This window comes from Lingula anatina, chromosome 8, assembly GCF_051362555.1.
Source record: "Lingula anatina isolate TDL-2025a chromosome 8, LinAna3.0, whole genome shotgun sequence".
NCBI lineage: Eukaryota > Metazoa > Brachiopoda > Lingulata > Lingulida > Lingulidae > Lingula > Lingula anatina.
Window position 1 is genome coordinate 7,167,574 of NC_141774.1, and position 12,394 is coordinate 7,179,967.

At 39.9% G+C, this 12,394-nt stretch overlaps 1 protein-coding gene across 1 annotated transcript in view; it reads left to right on the plus strand.

The window, feature by feature from the left end:
- Nucleotides 1-3,736: 3,736 nt before the first annotated feature.
- LOC147760275 (scavenger receptor cysteine-rich domain superfamily protein-like) overlaps nucleotides 3,737-12,394 on the plus strand; it is a 28,090-nt gene continuing 19,432 nt past the window's right edge. Inside the window, exon 1 of the mRNA XM_086994142.1 lies at nucleotides 3,737-3,923. Within this exon, the coding sequence (XP_086850268.1) occupies nucleotides 3,737-3,923 (187 nt within the window). The remainder of the gene's footprint in view (nucleotides 3,924-12,394) is intronic.

A 12,394-nucleotide genomic window follows, 5' to 3' on the forward strand; every position in this document is an offset into this window, starting at 1 on the left:
AGAAGCATTGATCTAACGCAGTAGTGGTGTGGAGCATATTTGCAGTAGAAATGCAGTATAGCCTACTGCAATTCTACTTTAAAAATTACATAGGATGTACAGAGGAGGAGCACTAATGCAGTAGATTAGCAGCATGATAGAAGCATGTTTCAAATATGCTAATTAGCTCCCACAAAGAAGCAGATTTGAAGCATGTTTGCAGTATGATTGCAGTAGTCTACTGCGCTGGAGTATCTACTTCGTTTTCGTGCGGGTAGTGGCTAGAGTCGGTTTTGCTGATACGGGTTATATAAGAAATCAAGATCGAGTTGGCAAATCTGAGATCTAGAACCTAGTGTGGCGGTCTGCGGCACTAATTTGATTTATAATGTCAAAAGGTAACAACTGCCCTGAGTGTCACGGTAGTTGACCCCTATCTTGTCACCCTCTGATTAGTCTATTCACCTTTGCGTCATGGAAAATAATCCCGCGCATATATACATATATCTATACGCTCGGGATTATATATATATACATATAGATATACGCTTTGAACAGCACAACGCAGATTAAAACTTGTCACGCAGAGATAGATTTACCCGGCTGAGGTGAAGATGTGGCGGTTGAACACATTTGTATTTTTTCTGTTGGTCATTTCATGGATTCCCGGCGGTATTCAAGGTCAAAGTAAGTAGATATTACTAACCTAAAATAAGACTAAACATTGTATCGAAAAGGTTAAACCTGAAAGAAATTTGTGTTTTTTTTTTCGATTTTAAGTAGGTATAAAAAAGTTGGAAAGAATCGTCATGGTGATTTATGGCAAGAATCGTTTCCCTTTATAATATATTTAATAACAATATTTATTTGAAACTGTACTAAAATTATCAATTCTAAGAAAAGTTTCAGACATAAAAACATTTTCTAAAATACATTTTAAAAGACATTTAAAAGACATTTAAGTTTCAAGAAGTGTATTGTATTCTAATTTTTTGATGTATTTGGTAAAATCATGGAATTGCTTAAAATATAATGTTATACATTACCTTGAGGACATTTCAACAGGCTTTGAGTGATATAGCACCTACATGTACATAAACAATGTCAGGCCTTATCTTTTTTCAATAGTTTTACAATATTAATAAGTTGATTAGTCTGTTAGAAGGTTTGAGGTACGACATTTATATCGCCTAGAGGTATATTTGTAATGTGTCTTGATGTCATACAGTCTAGCATGAAGCACTCCTTGCGTAGATTCACTTTGTGTTCGTTTTTCTGACATTCTTCATAAGCCTGGATGAGATTAAATAAGTGTGCAAAGTGAACCATGAATATTTTCTGGTTCATTTAGTCAGTACAATGAATGTTAAGGGTGCATATGACGAAAGCGTGGGCGTTTCAATTACTTGAGTTTTATATTATTATATTTTATCTTGTGTAGGCATTTTTTTAGCATAATTACCTACATGAAGGCGATCTTGCTCGTGTGCCTACTTGTTTATGATGTATTTTAACTGTCTCAATGGTCCTCATGGAATAACCAAACTTTCTGGAAATCCGTCGGGTCAAAAATCCCTCCTATCCCTGCCGCTTGGTAAAAAGTGTACCCCTCTCATTTAGGAGCAGCATATTCAAGGTAAATGGAGTTTAAGTATTAATATTTTACGTTAGGTTGACCAATGATGAACTACTCACATCCTCAATATATAAGATGACTGGCTGTGCATTTAGTATGTAATAGTTAAAGTAAACTACGAAAACTCTTGTAACAATGACCATAATTACGTCATGGATGGTATTTTGGAAGGGGGGTATATTCTGTGTATATCAATAAATTGAAATACTTGTCAGCACCATAGGTAATTATTTAGTTTTCTGTACGTTGATATAGGGACAACCGTTATACAAGGTTACATGTAGTCCATAGCTCAGTTATTTTAATTTAAAGAGTATTAGAATCACGCATTGTGCTTTCTTTGACTCCGCCAGGCGATGATGATCGATTCAGTAAACGTTAACGACGCAACTTGTCTGAAAATTTGTCTCACGCGTTAGCCCGGGGTCAGATAAGGCTCACCTGAAAATGAAATCTTATCACTATAATTTAAACTTTAGACCAATATCTGTCGTTTTTCAAACATCGACAGGTAGGTGGTTATTGACTTTATGGGTAAAACTGAGTTATCGTCGTTTTGAACCAGGGACGTAACTGACTCGAAGCTCTGTCGAGTAAACAAGTTCAGGGTCAGTTTAAGTACATTACATAAAATCGTCTTTAAGAACAGTAAATGAATAGGTCTGATAAGTGAACACACTATTTTCAGTGAATGTCAAACAATAGATATAAAAATCTCTGGCTATAAGACATATTTTCTGAGCAAAAAAAAAAGTTTTCATCGAAGTTTCGCGAGGGTGTCTTGGCAAACACTAGGTTTTTTTAAAGATCCACAAAATATACACTCAATTCTAGTGCACGGAGACCACCAACTGGTGATGATGATGTTGTTGTAAAGCGAATAACTTACAGTTTCACTGATCACAGATAACAATTAAAACGGAATTAAAACGAGTGAAAGGATAGGGAGTTATTAAGTGTAAATTAAGTTTCATCAAGAGTTAACAAGTGAGGAACATGTTTTAGTGTCAAATAAAGATGGAAAATGTCAAAGTCAATAATAGTTTATGTGATTGGTTAATTTCATAACAAATTTCAATTTCGATCATCTGTTTATCACATGATATCTGAGTTTTGGATAAGGTCCAAGCATGAGTAATTCAAATAATATTTTTAATATCTTTAATTGACAATGATGACTTGCAACATGCGAATGGAACATATATTTTAATCACGCAAAGACAATGGAAAGAAAACAAAACAGATGCATGATCAGTGCGCAGAAATAGAGTTTTAATACTTGTGACATTGTAAGAAAAGTTGATCAGTGAATAAACGTTCCAAAGCTCCAGACTGTTGTCGTTATTCTTCACTATAACAAGTGTTGGAGGAAAAATCGACCCCTGCTCTACCGAGGCAAGTGGAACGGCGATACAGTTATAGTGATGACGGCGACTGGAGCGTAGACACCGATGGGTTCACACCATCCACCCAAGGGCAAACATCGTCAGTGCCCCAGCGCAGAGGAAACTGGGTATTGAAAATAGCCAGAAATCATTATTGTCAGCAACAATGAATACATTTTTAAAAAGCTGAAGATGTCCTCAGATTTATCTTTAGCGCCAGAAAAGTTAACAGGCAACGAAGATGAAACTGTGGAAATGTGGTTAAAACACTTTAAAACCAAACACAGAATAAACAATGAGAAGATGAGCAAAGTACCGCCTTATATTTCCTCTCTTACTGAATCAAACAGTGTTAGACTGGTATGAGTGTTTACCACTGGAAAAAAAAAAAAAAAAAAAAAAAAAAAAAAACTAGGCATAGCTAGTCCGTGAGTTCCGGCAGCGATATGAACTGAAATCCGAAGAACCTTGGGCGAAAGCCTAAGAATTTGTCAGTCGTCATCAGCTGCCAGAAGAACCAGTACATAATTACATTGCGTCGGTGCGTCGCGACGCCAAACGTGCGCGTTTAGATGAAGGAGCGGCCCTTACAGTGGTAATGAATGGGTTACTCCCCGAAACCCGTCCATTTGTATTGCACAAGGAGCCCTCTGACTTTGATTCACTTATGAACCACGGGCGCATTGCAGAAAACGCGGTCCAACCGACGAAAAGAAGTCAACGAACTGACATAAAAATGATAACAGAGAAAATAGAAGCTCTTCAGACTTCAATAAGCGACGCCGTCCGTAACAGTGCACAGTCTGCAATCCATTTGTTGCAAAACCCAAGTGAGACCAGAAATGAAACAAAACTTGCACCCCCGAGAGCGAGCCCTATAGTGTCTTCAGGAAAATTCACTCCCAACGCCATAGGTCCTAGACGTATGCCTCATCGCAACAGACATCTGCGACGATCAGAATACAAATTAACATCAGCTGGACGTTCTAACTATCCTCAACAGCGAAACCCCATAAGAAAATGACCAATGTGTCAGGGATGTGGTGAGTACACGCATCTTAGCTAGACCTAATTGTTTTGCTCGCAATTTTAACTGTAATTGTGGTAAAATAGGTCACGTAGTCTGTCATGCTGCACGTGTAAACAAAAAGCTAAGAAAAAGAAAATAGTTTTATAACAAAATGGAAGATAGAAAAGTGCCAATTTCTATCTTTCCGATTACCAAGCTAATAATCTGATATCAATTCAAATCGACAAACAACATGTCAATGTTTTGGTTTACACAGGTGCCGTCATATCAAGTTAGGAAAAAAATTATGGAAATACATACGAAAAACTCATTAAAAGAAGTTTCAGTTGTTGATGGATCTGTGATTTAAGTTCTAGGAAAAGTGGAGTTACCTCTTTGTTTTGGACACATAAAGTTCACGTATTAAATCAGTTGGCACAGATTTCTTAAGAAAATACAATGTGAAAATTGACTTATCGTCTGATAGCATGACACTGCCTGATAATGATTTGCTCTTAACCTTGTATAGCCCACCTGTATTAGGTTTAGTACGTTACTTTAAATCAGAATTTATTCCACCTAGATGTGGATTATATCTTAAAAGTGTAAATGGTTTACAATACATGAGTATCATTATATGATAATATTTAACTGTATGTATTTTATATTCGTATTATGTGTATTAATCATGAAATGACATTTTCAACTAAAAACTTATTCTGTTGTTATTGAATAAATCACGAAATTGCTAATAACAAACTAGCCTCGGAGACTCCTCTCAATTCATGCATAAATAAATATAATTTATTGGGCACAATAAAAGGATCCATGTGGGATGAGAATATCAGTGTTAGACAGGCTTCCCAGGGAGCTTGGCTCTTATAAAACAAGCTCCAGATGTTTCCTCCCTAATTTCAGTCAGGATGCCTCCTTTGTGTTTTTCACACTTAGACTAAATCACTTTCAAGCGGCACTTGTGAGACAGAATTAGGGGGTGCCACCTACCTGCGCGTGGACAGTGCCACCTTGCCTCTGTAAGACCAGCCAATCAGAGGTCAGTTACTCAGGTTATAGTTAATACTCTTGTTCACTTGTTTACTTGTCTAGTGAAATTCACAACATTCAGTAAATAAATGTTTAAGGTGAATTTTGGAAAAGTTATTCAAATCCTACCCTGCCCCCCCCCCCCCCTATTATTTTTTCCTCTTTACTGACTAATGCAGCAGATTTGATCATTGGTTAGATCATTGGTTAGATAAATGTACAATGCTCAGGAACTGCCATTTAACAGGGGCCGGTTTCACAAAGCAGTAGTTAGTTAGAACAACTAACTACTGAACTACCTCGCTAACGAGCAAACTTAGCGATTTTCGAGGGGTGTTTCAAGAAACAGTCGTTAACTCATCGCTAAGTTCAGTCGTAAAGTTCGGTCGTTAGTTCTCTCGTTACTCACCGTAGTCTCGAAACCGTCTGCCGGAAGTGGAACTCTTGCGTAAAAGTGTCACGAAAGCACTAACTCTCCAATTTTTGGTGGCTGGAAATGCATAAGAACGTCTGCTTTGAGGTCGTCGTAAAGGATCTCCACCACCTTTTTGCCGCTCTTTTTGTCACAGCTAGGCGCAACCTCTCGTAAATTGCATCATCGTGTGTATATTCTAATAGATTCTGCCTTTCATGAAAACGTCGTAGTCTACGTTGCCGTCTGGCGGTACGGATAGCAAGAAAAGTAGCCGCCATATTGGATACAAAGACAAACGACAGACAACGGTAACTAAGCAACCTTTTTATTTCACTCATTACGCATGCGTACGATGAAACTCTAGAGTTAGCGACTGGTCTGACCAGTCGTTAAATATCCAAGGCAACAACGAGACAATAACGAGCGAGAGAACTAGCGACTGCTTCGTGAAACGGCACTATAACTAGCGATAGGCTAACTACCGATCGCTAACTAACTACTGCTTTGTGAAACCGGCCCCTGGCTCAATGTCAGCAACACAGCGAGGAAGTGAATCGTCTGATAAATAGGTGCATGTATATTGATATTGGAACAGATGCTGTGCAATACTAGTCAACATTTGATTCGTCCACAGCTCAGTTAAGTTTTTTTTTTAATAATATTTTAAATAATGTAATTTCAAGTCAGAAAACTACATATAGTACTATTTTGACTATACAACGCTTGCATTACACCTAAATAAATCAGGTTTGCCTCCATATGTTGGTTATGGGAGACCATGAAAGGATCTTGTTCACTACCTCAGAACTTGTCTTCAACTTTTACTCATCAAAAAATATCTCTACCTCAGTTACATGAGTGTACACCTCTCTGGATCCAATGCACAAGATTAGTACCCATTGGGTTGATAATATGTTTCTTGTTGTAAACACATTCTTTTTGTTTGTTTATTTAAAAAAAAAACGAAAAAAGAAAAAAACAGCCATTGGTAAATGTAGTAATATTTTATATAAACCCTTCTTAAATGCACTGCCTTTCCGTATATAACATTGCAAGAAAAGTCCACGCGAACAGAAAATAGATAGAGATAATTGACAGCACGTAGAATGGACATGATCAACAGCCTCTGCGTGTGGTCTACGAAATCTAAAAAAGGGAACATGTTCGCCTGCCGTGCGCCTGTAGTAAGGGACACGTGAGAAAATTATTTTTCCCATTGCGATTGGTAAGTGCGATGCACGTGGTTAAGGGGCACGGTAAAGTACTCTTTTCGTTTAACGGAAAGTTTTTTAAAACCACCACTGGAGGGCGCGCCGCTCGCGGTTCCCGTCGGGGGAGCCTATCAAATTTAAGGCCGTTAGCCGAAAACAGCCACGTGACTCTTTTAAACTCGGCAATTGACGTTTTGGCAGCTAGCGAGGAAGACGCGTCTAGGGAGCAGGCGCTCTCCCTCATCCTCCGGTGCTTCATATTTATTGCGCTTTTATTTCCCACCCACCCACCCTCAAGGGGATGTACGAAAATTCCAGACTTGCAACTCAGCATGGGGGATATAGTCGTTTCATCATCAGTAGGTTTTTATATACAGTTATTTTCCATTGTGTCAACTTTTTTTCTTTAAACGAATTGTTATACTATATATATTTCAATTGTATGTAGTTAGTCGTTTATTTATTTTCTTAAATAAACTCTGCAAGTCCGAAAGTGTGTTGGTTTTAAATAACTTATTCCTTGCTTGAAATAAAATACTTTAAAAGACAACAAAGAGCAAGGTGGGGAGAGGGGGACCGGGGACAAGCCAGGCATAAAATGAGCTCACCATTTTGAACACTGCTGCGGATATAATGATCTCCTCAGACATGCGCTGTTTTTATACCCTCCCAAGACAGACGTGCAAAGGACGAACAACAACCGTAGCCCTACGTCCCCTTGCGTTCCCCTTGCGTTGCCCGTTCTCCCAGTACGGATTGCGTTCATAGTGCACGATGCTTGTACATAGCATGCACGGGGCGCGGGCCGCGTGCGAAAGCCCGTCAGGTGCAGCAGGTACTTCTGACGTGCGGAGGCTGTGCTTCTCACGTACTTTCCACGCATTTTCTTCTTGCGCACTCCTTGCAATCACCCAATTACTTGATTTCCTCCCTGCGACCTTGCTACGACCCAGCGAAAGGAACCTAAAAAACGCACGTCCTGAAAGTCGTGCGTGTAGTTGGGACCCAGGATTAGGGTTGCGTATTATCACCTCATATCTACACATATACCAACACAATTATTCCTCTGGTTGTTTCATTAGGTTGTTTAAAATATGGCAGCTACAAAGGATGTTCTTTGTTCTTCTTATGTATTATATAATTAGACTGTCACTGGGATGTCCAATGGTATCCGAACAACCCTGTTAACAAAACAGTATATAAATGACACCACTTCATTATGTAACCAATCAACAATTTGACCTAGAAATTTAAGGCTTTACTAGAACAATGCGTATAATGGCATTTGTGGTTGTTTAGCAGTTATAAGTAATAATAATAATAATAATAATATATTTATTTCAAGTCTAAAATCCATAAAATGTTCAATAGACTGTACAACATAAAATACAAAGAAGTTTATAGATAAAAATGGTTAAGATATATTTTATATAAATAAGAGCTAAACTAACTTAATTGTAATAAACAGTAATTAAAAGGAAAAAAATCCAAGGTTTCTTTAAAATTGTAAAATTTAAGATTCATGAATAAAATGTTTTAAAAATATGAGTTTTTAATTCCTTTTTAAAAGATTCTTGTGATTCTATTTGTCTAATAAAAATTGGCAACTTATTCCACTCTACTGGTGCAGCTACACCAGTATCTCTAAGTACGTATCAATACTTAGAGATTACACTGATGCTCATAAGTTAAGCAACACCCCGGTTATTTCAAAAGTTTCTTCTGTCATGATCATTATTTCATTTGTTGGTGGGATTATGCATATTTCTTTCATATTTTATAAATAACTTATTCAAGTTGAATATTTCGGTTAAAGAAATACACCACACAGCTTATTGTAATAATCAAAATGACTTTATTTATCCAAACGGTACTAAAATATGCCAAACCATGTGTCAAAAAAGTATGCTCACACAGCAAAAAGTACGTGCTGATTAAAACAGCTTATTATGAAAAAATAAAGTTCGATCATCTAAGAATTAGTTTTAATAAAAGAAGACTGTAGATAATAGATGATTAATCGTCTATTATGCAATAAATACCGGGTGTGCTTTCCCTGGTTTTGAACAACAGCTTCACATTGTCTCCTGCAACTTGCCACCAAATTCTGCCAATCTTACTTTGAGAGCCGGTTCCATTCTTTATTTACTGCCTGTTGGACCTCTCTAATGTTTCTAACTGGAGATTGTCTCTCATTTATTGCCCTGTCAATCATATCCTAAGCATGCTCGATTACATTGAGAATTGGTAAATATGCAGGCCAATCCAAATGTGGGATACCGCGCTGTTGCAGTGCGTCTTGCACGACCATGCTTTCTGGATGGGCGCATTGTCCTGCACCAAAATTATTTTTCTTTCTGGATTTGCTTGAATGTGTGATTGTATGCACCCCAATGGTATTTCGTCTCTGTATTGATGACCAGGGCGCCTCCCTTGAATGACGTACGGTGGCAATTTTTTATTGTTTGGCTGAAATGAAATGGTCCTGGTGGCATAATCGAACCAGATATCTTCATCTCTTGCGTCGGTTAATATTGGTCTACCAGAAAGAGGCTTGTCCAATACATGATGAGTTTGGCGCCATTTTGCTACCAGCTTGGACACTTGACTTGGTGCTGCTTTTTTGTTGCCTTGCAATCTGTCTCTTTGGCACCCCAGCACGATGGCTTCCCATTATTTGCCATCTGATTACCTCGTTGAGTCCTCTTCTAACCATTGGTTGGTCCAAAATAACAAATTGTGCCCATGAAACTAGCCAAACTGGAAGCTCCTCATGGCATGGCCAAACTGTGTTTTTCGCAAATGGCACCCCCATTGCACATTCTATCGTGCCCAACAGTAAATAGTACTCTAATGTCACGGTCCAGTAAGTCAAAGTAAAAACAAGAAAAATATCTAGCTATTGTACAAATTTTGCCTCAATAAAATTTTTGGTTGCTGAGAAATTCGAGAAATAAGAAAGTGTTGCTTAACTTATGAGCATCAGTGTATAATCCAACTTTTAGCACACTGTGCAGGCTGTGAGGAAAAGATCCCTTTGAATGTGTCATGTAGGCACTCCGTTACGCTTACTTAAAAAACGAGAGGCAAAGCAAATGCAGCTAAAATTAGATCCCTTGACAATCGCGTAACTGTGATCTAGGGCGTGCGATGTCTGATTGCGTAGCCTCACCATCCGCCCCTTTCTACACAATGCAAGTGGGAGGATCGCAAACAATTGGGCCTAACTGGAAGCGACGTTTGGCGGATTGAATACTTGCACGTGCATTGATTACAACCTGGGTCATGTACAATCGCCAGTTCTCTGTGTTTCAATCAACGTCAAGTTGCAAGTGTGTATATACATGCCAGCAGGCATAGTGACGTTGGATCAACGTTGAAAACAGGTTGATAAGTTGAATTGCCGTTGATCTAACTAAATTCAACGTAAAATCAGCGTTGTTTCAGCCCCGTCAAAACACCGTCATAACGTAACGTTGGCTCAACGTTGTATTTTGGTCATTGACTCAACGTTGTTGTTTGGTCGTCGTGATGCAAGACATGGATTGAAATTTAAAATATTGTAACGCGACGCGGCCGTCCGCCTCGAGTCGGCGACGACACCCCGACGCGGTGTGGGATTGATGTTGCCTGTACCTTGAGGAAAGTCTATCCCCAACCTTCGGAAATAAAAAAAAAAAAACAGGTATTACATTTCCAATATGATTATTAAATCTCCAAACATTGAATACAAAAATTCATGCAATATAAACGTGACTTATGGCCACAATAGTTCATGCATTTCCAAGTATCCTTTGACGTGACTTATGGTCATTAAAGTTCACAAATTTCAAATGTTGCGCGCGACAGCATCTGGGTAGTAAAACGAAGACAACGAAGACATTTCTGGTAGCGTCGTGGCTTGCGTAGTCTTCTTATGGGTAGCGCAGCGGTTCCCGTAGATCGCGTATCTTCTCATATGAATTATCGTACGTAGTCTTCTTATGGTAGCGTCGTGGCTCGCGTAGTCTCACTCATCTCCGTGGTGCTGTCCGTTCTGTAATTCTCTGTTCAAGATGATGTCCTCATGGTAGGGAGTTCATACCGCATCGCACGGCCGCAGGCGCTAGGGGAATCCAAGTCAGCTCTCGGTGTGCACCCTCTCCCGACAGCCCGATTCCAGCTTCACCAGCTCTGATGTGGATGCGGCGATACTCTCTACCAGAAATGCGCAAGGGTGCGGGTCAAGTGATACCAACTCAATACTGACAATCTTTCCGGTCACCAGTGACGAGGGCGCAGGGGATCGCCGCGGCCTTCAAACCGATCAGTCTAGATCTTGGCGGCGCTGAAACCCTTTGACCCGGGACCAGTGATCGTTGGCACCGAAAGAGCAAGGTTAATCTTCGCATATCACAAGCCCACATTTTCCACTCCCTGAGCACCGTCTGTTCCGTGTGAAATCTTCACCACGTCTCCGTTTCTAAGGTCACAGTCGGCTGGCATCCACTCGACTCCTCCGGTTGGACACACTGAACTAAAGAAACAAAAGCAAAATCTGCCCCTTCACACGTGGTAACTCGACTCCCTTCACACGGGAGGAACACTCTTGGGCTGGAACTCGGCATCAGACCCAAGTGGACGTCCGCTCTACTATGGCGCCCCGGATCCGGCCGGCTTTTCACCCGGGGTCGTCATACACAATAATTGCAACATCCTTGGCACAGCTCTACCAAGGGGTCCCAGACCGTTATGCTGCATAAGCCCATGGCCCGGAAGACACTGAAGAGGTTCCGCCCAGCCAACTGTTAACTCAAAGGAACTCAAATCACGTTGATTAGTAATCTTAACCGGAGAGTAACTCTCCCACTTTGCACTGTGCTAAACACTGATTATTCAACTATGAAATTTACTTCTTACAATGATTTTATATCTTAGCATTGCCTACACTAGGGTCAGGGCCGTAGCCTCCGGGGGGGGGGACAGGAGGGGCAGCTGCCCCCCCTGGGATATGAGGTGCAAAAAAAATAGTAATAATAATAATAATAATCGCAAAGGTAAAAAAAAAAATAATGGCAAAGTTGGTATCAATTCTGTAAGAAAGTGCACTCATGGCCACTAGACAATCATTCAACAATCTGTTTACAAAGGTGTACTGTTTTTAGCCAACTCAGTTCATGCCAAAAAGCTCACCCTCCCTTGTTGTGTTGAAAAAATGACAGTATTTATGGTAAAATGAACCCACAATTTCTGACTTCTGATTGAGCAATAAATAACAGTTAAATTGCACCAGAATGCAGTATTATACATACAGTTTTTAAAAATTTTCCATGCCCTGGGAGGGGGAACCCCCTTCCACACCCTCCCCCCTCGGGGGCTTCGCCCCCTCGTGTCCGTTTACTGCCCCCCCCCCCCCCCTGGCAATTTTCTCAGGCTACGGCCCTGCTAGCTAGAGAAATTTAATGAGGTCCCTAACTCCCTCTGAAAGACTCACTATGCCGACCTTGTCTATCCATAGCCAACATAGCTCGCCGGCGTGCATAACATTATTTCCTTAAAAACCGCCCTCCCGTACACAGTCTTTAAACTTTAGGTAAATGCGGTTAAATCTCTCCCCCCATATACTATCGTAACAACTTATCTTGCGTACACTGAAATCCTACCCCCATATACTAGTGTAACACTGAACACTGATTCCATTAGCAGATAACTCAAAACAAGGACCTAGCGTTAGGT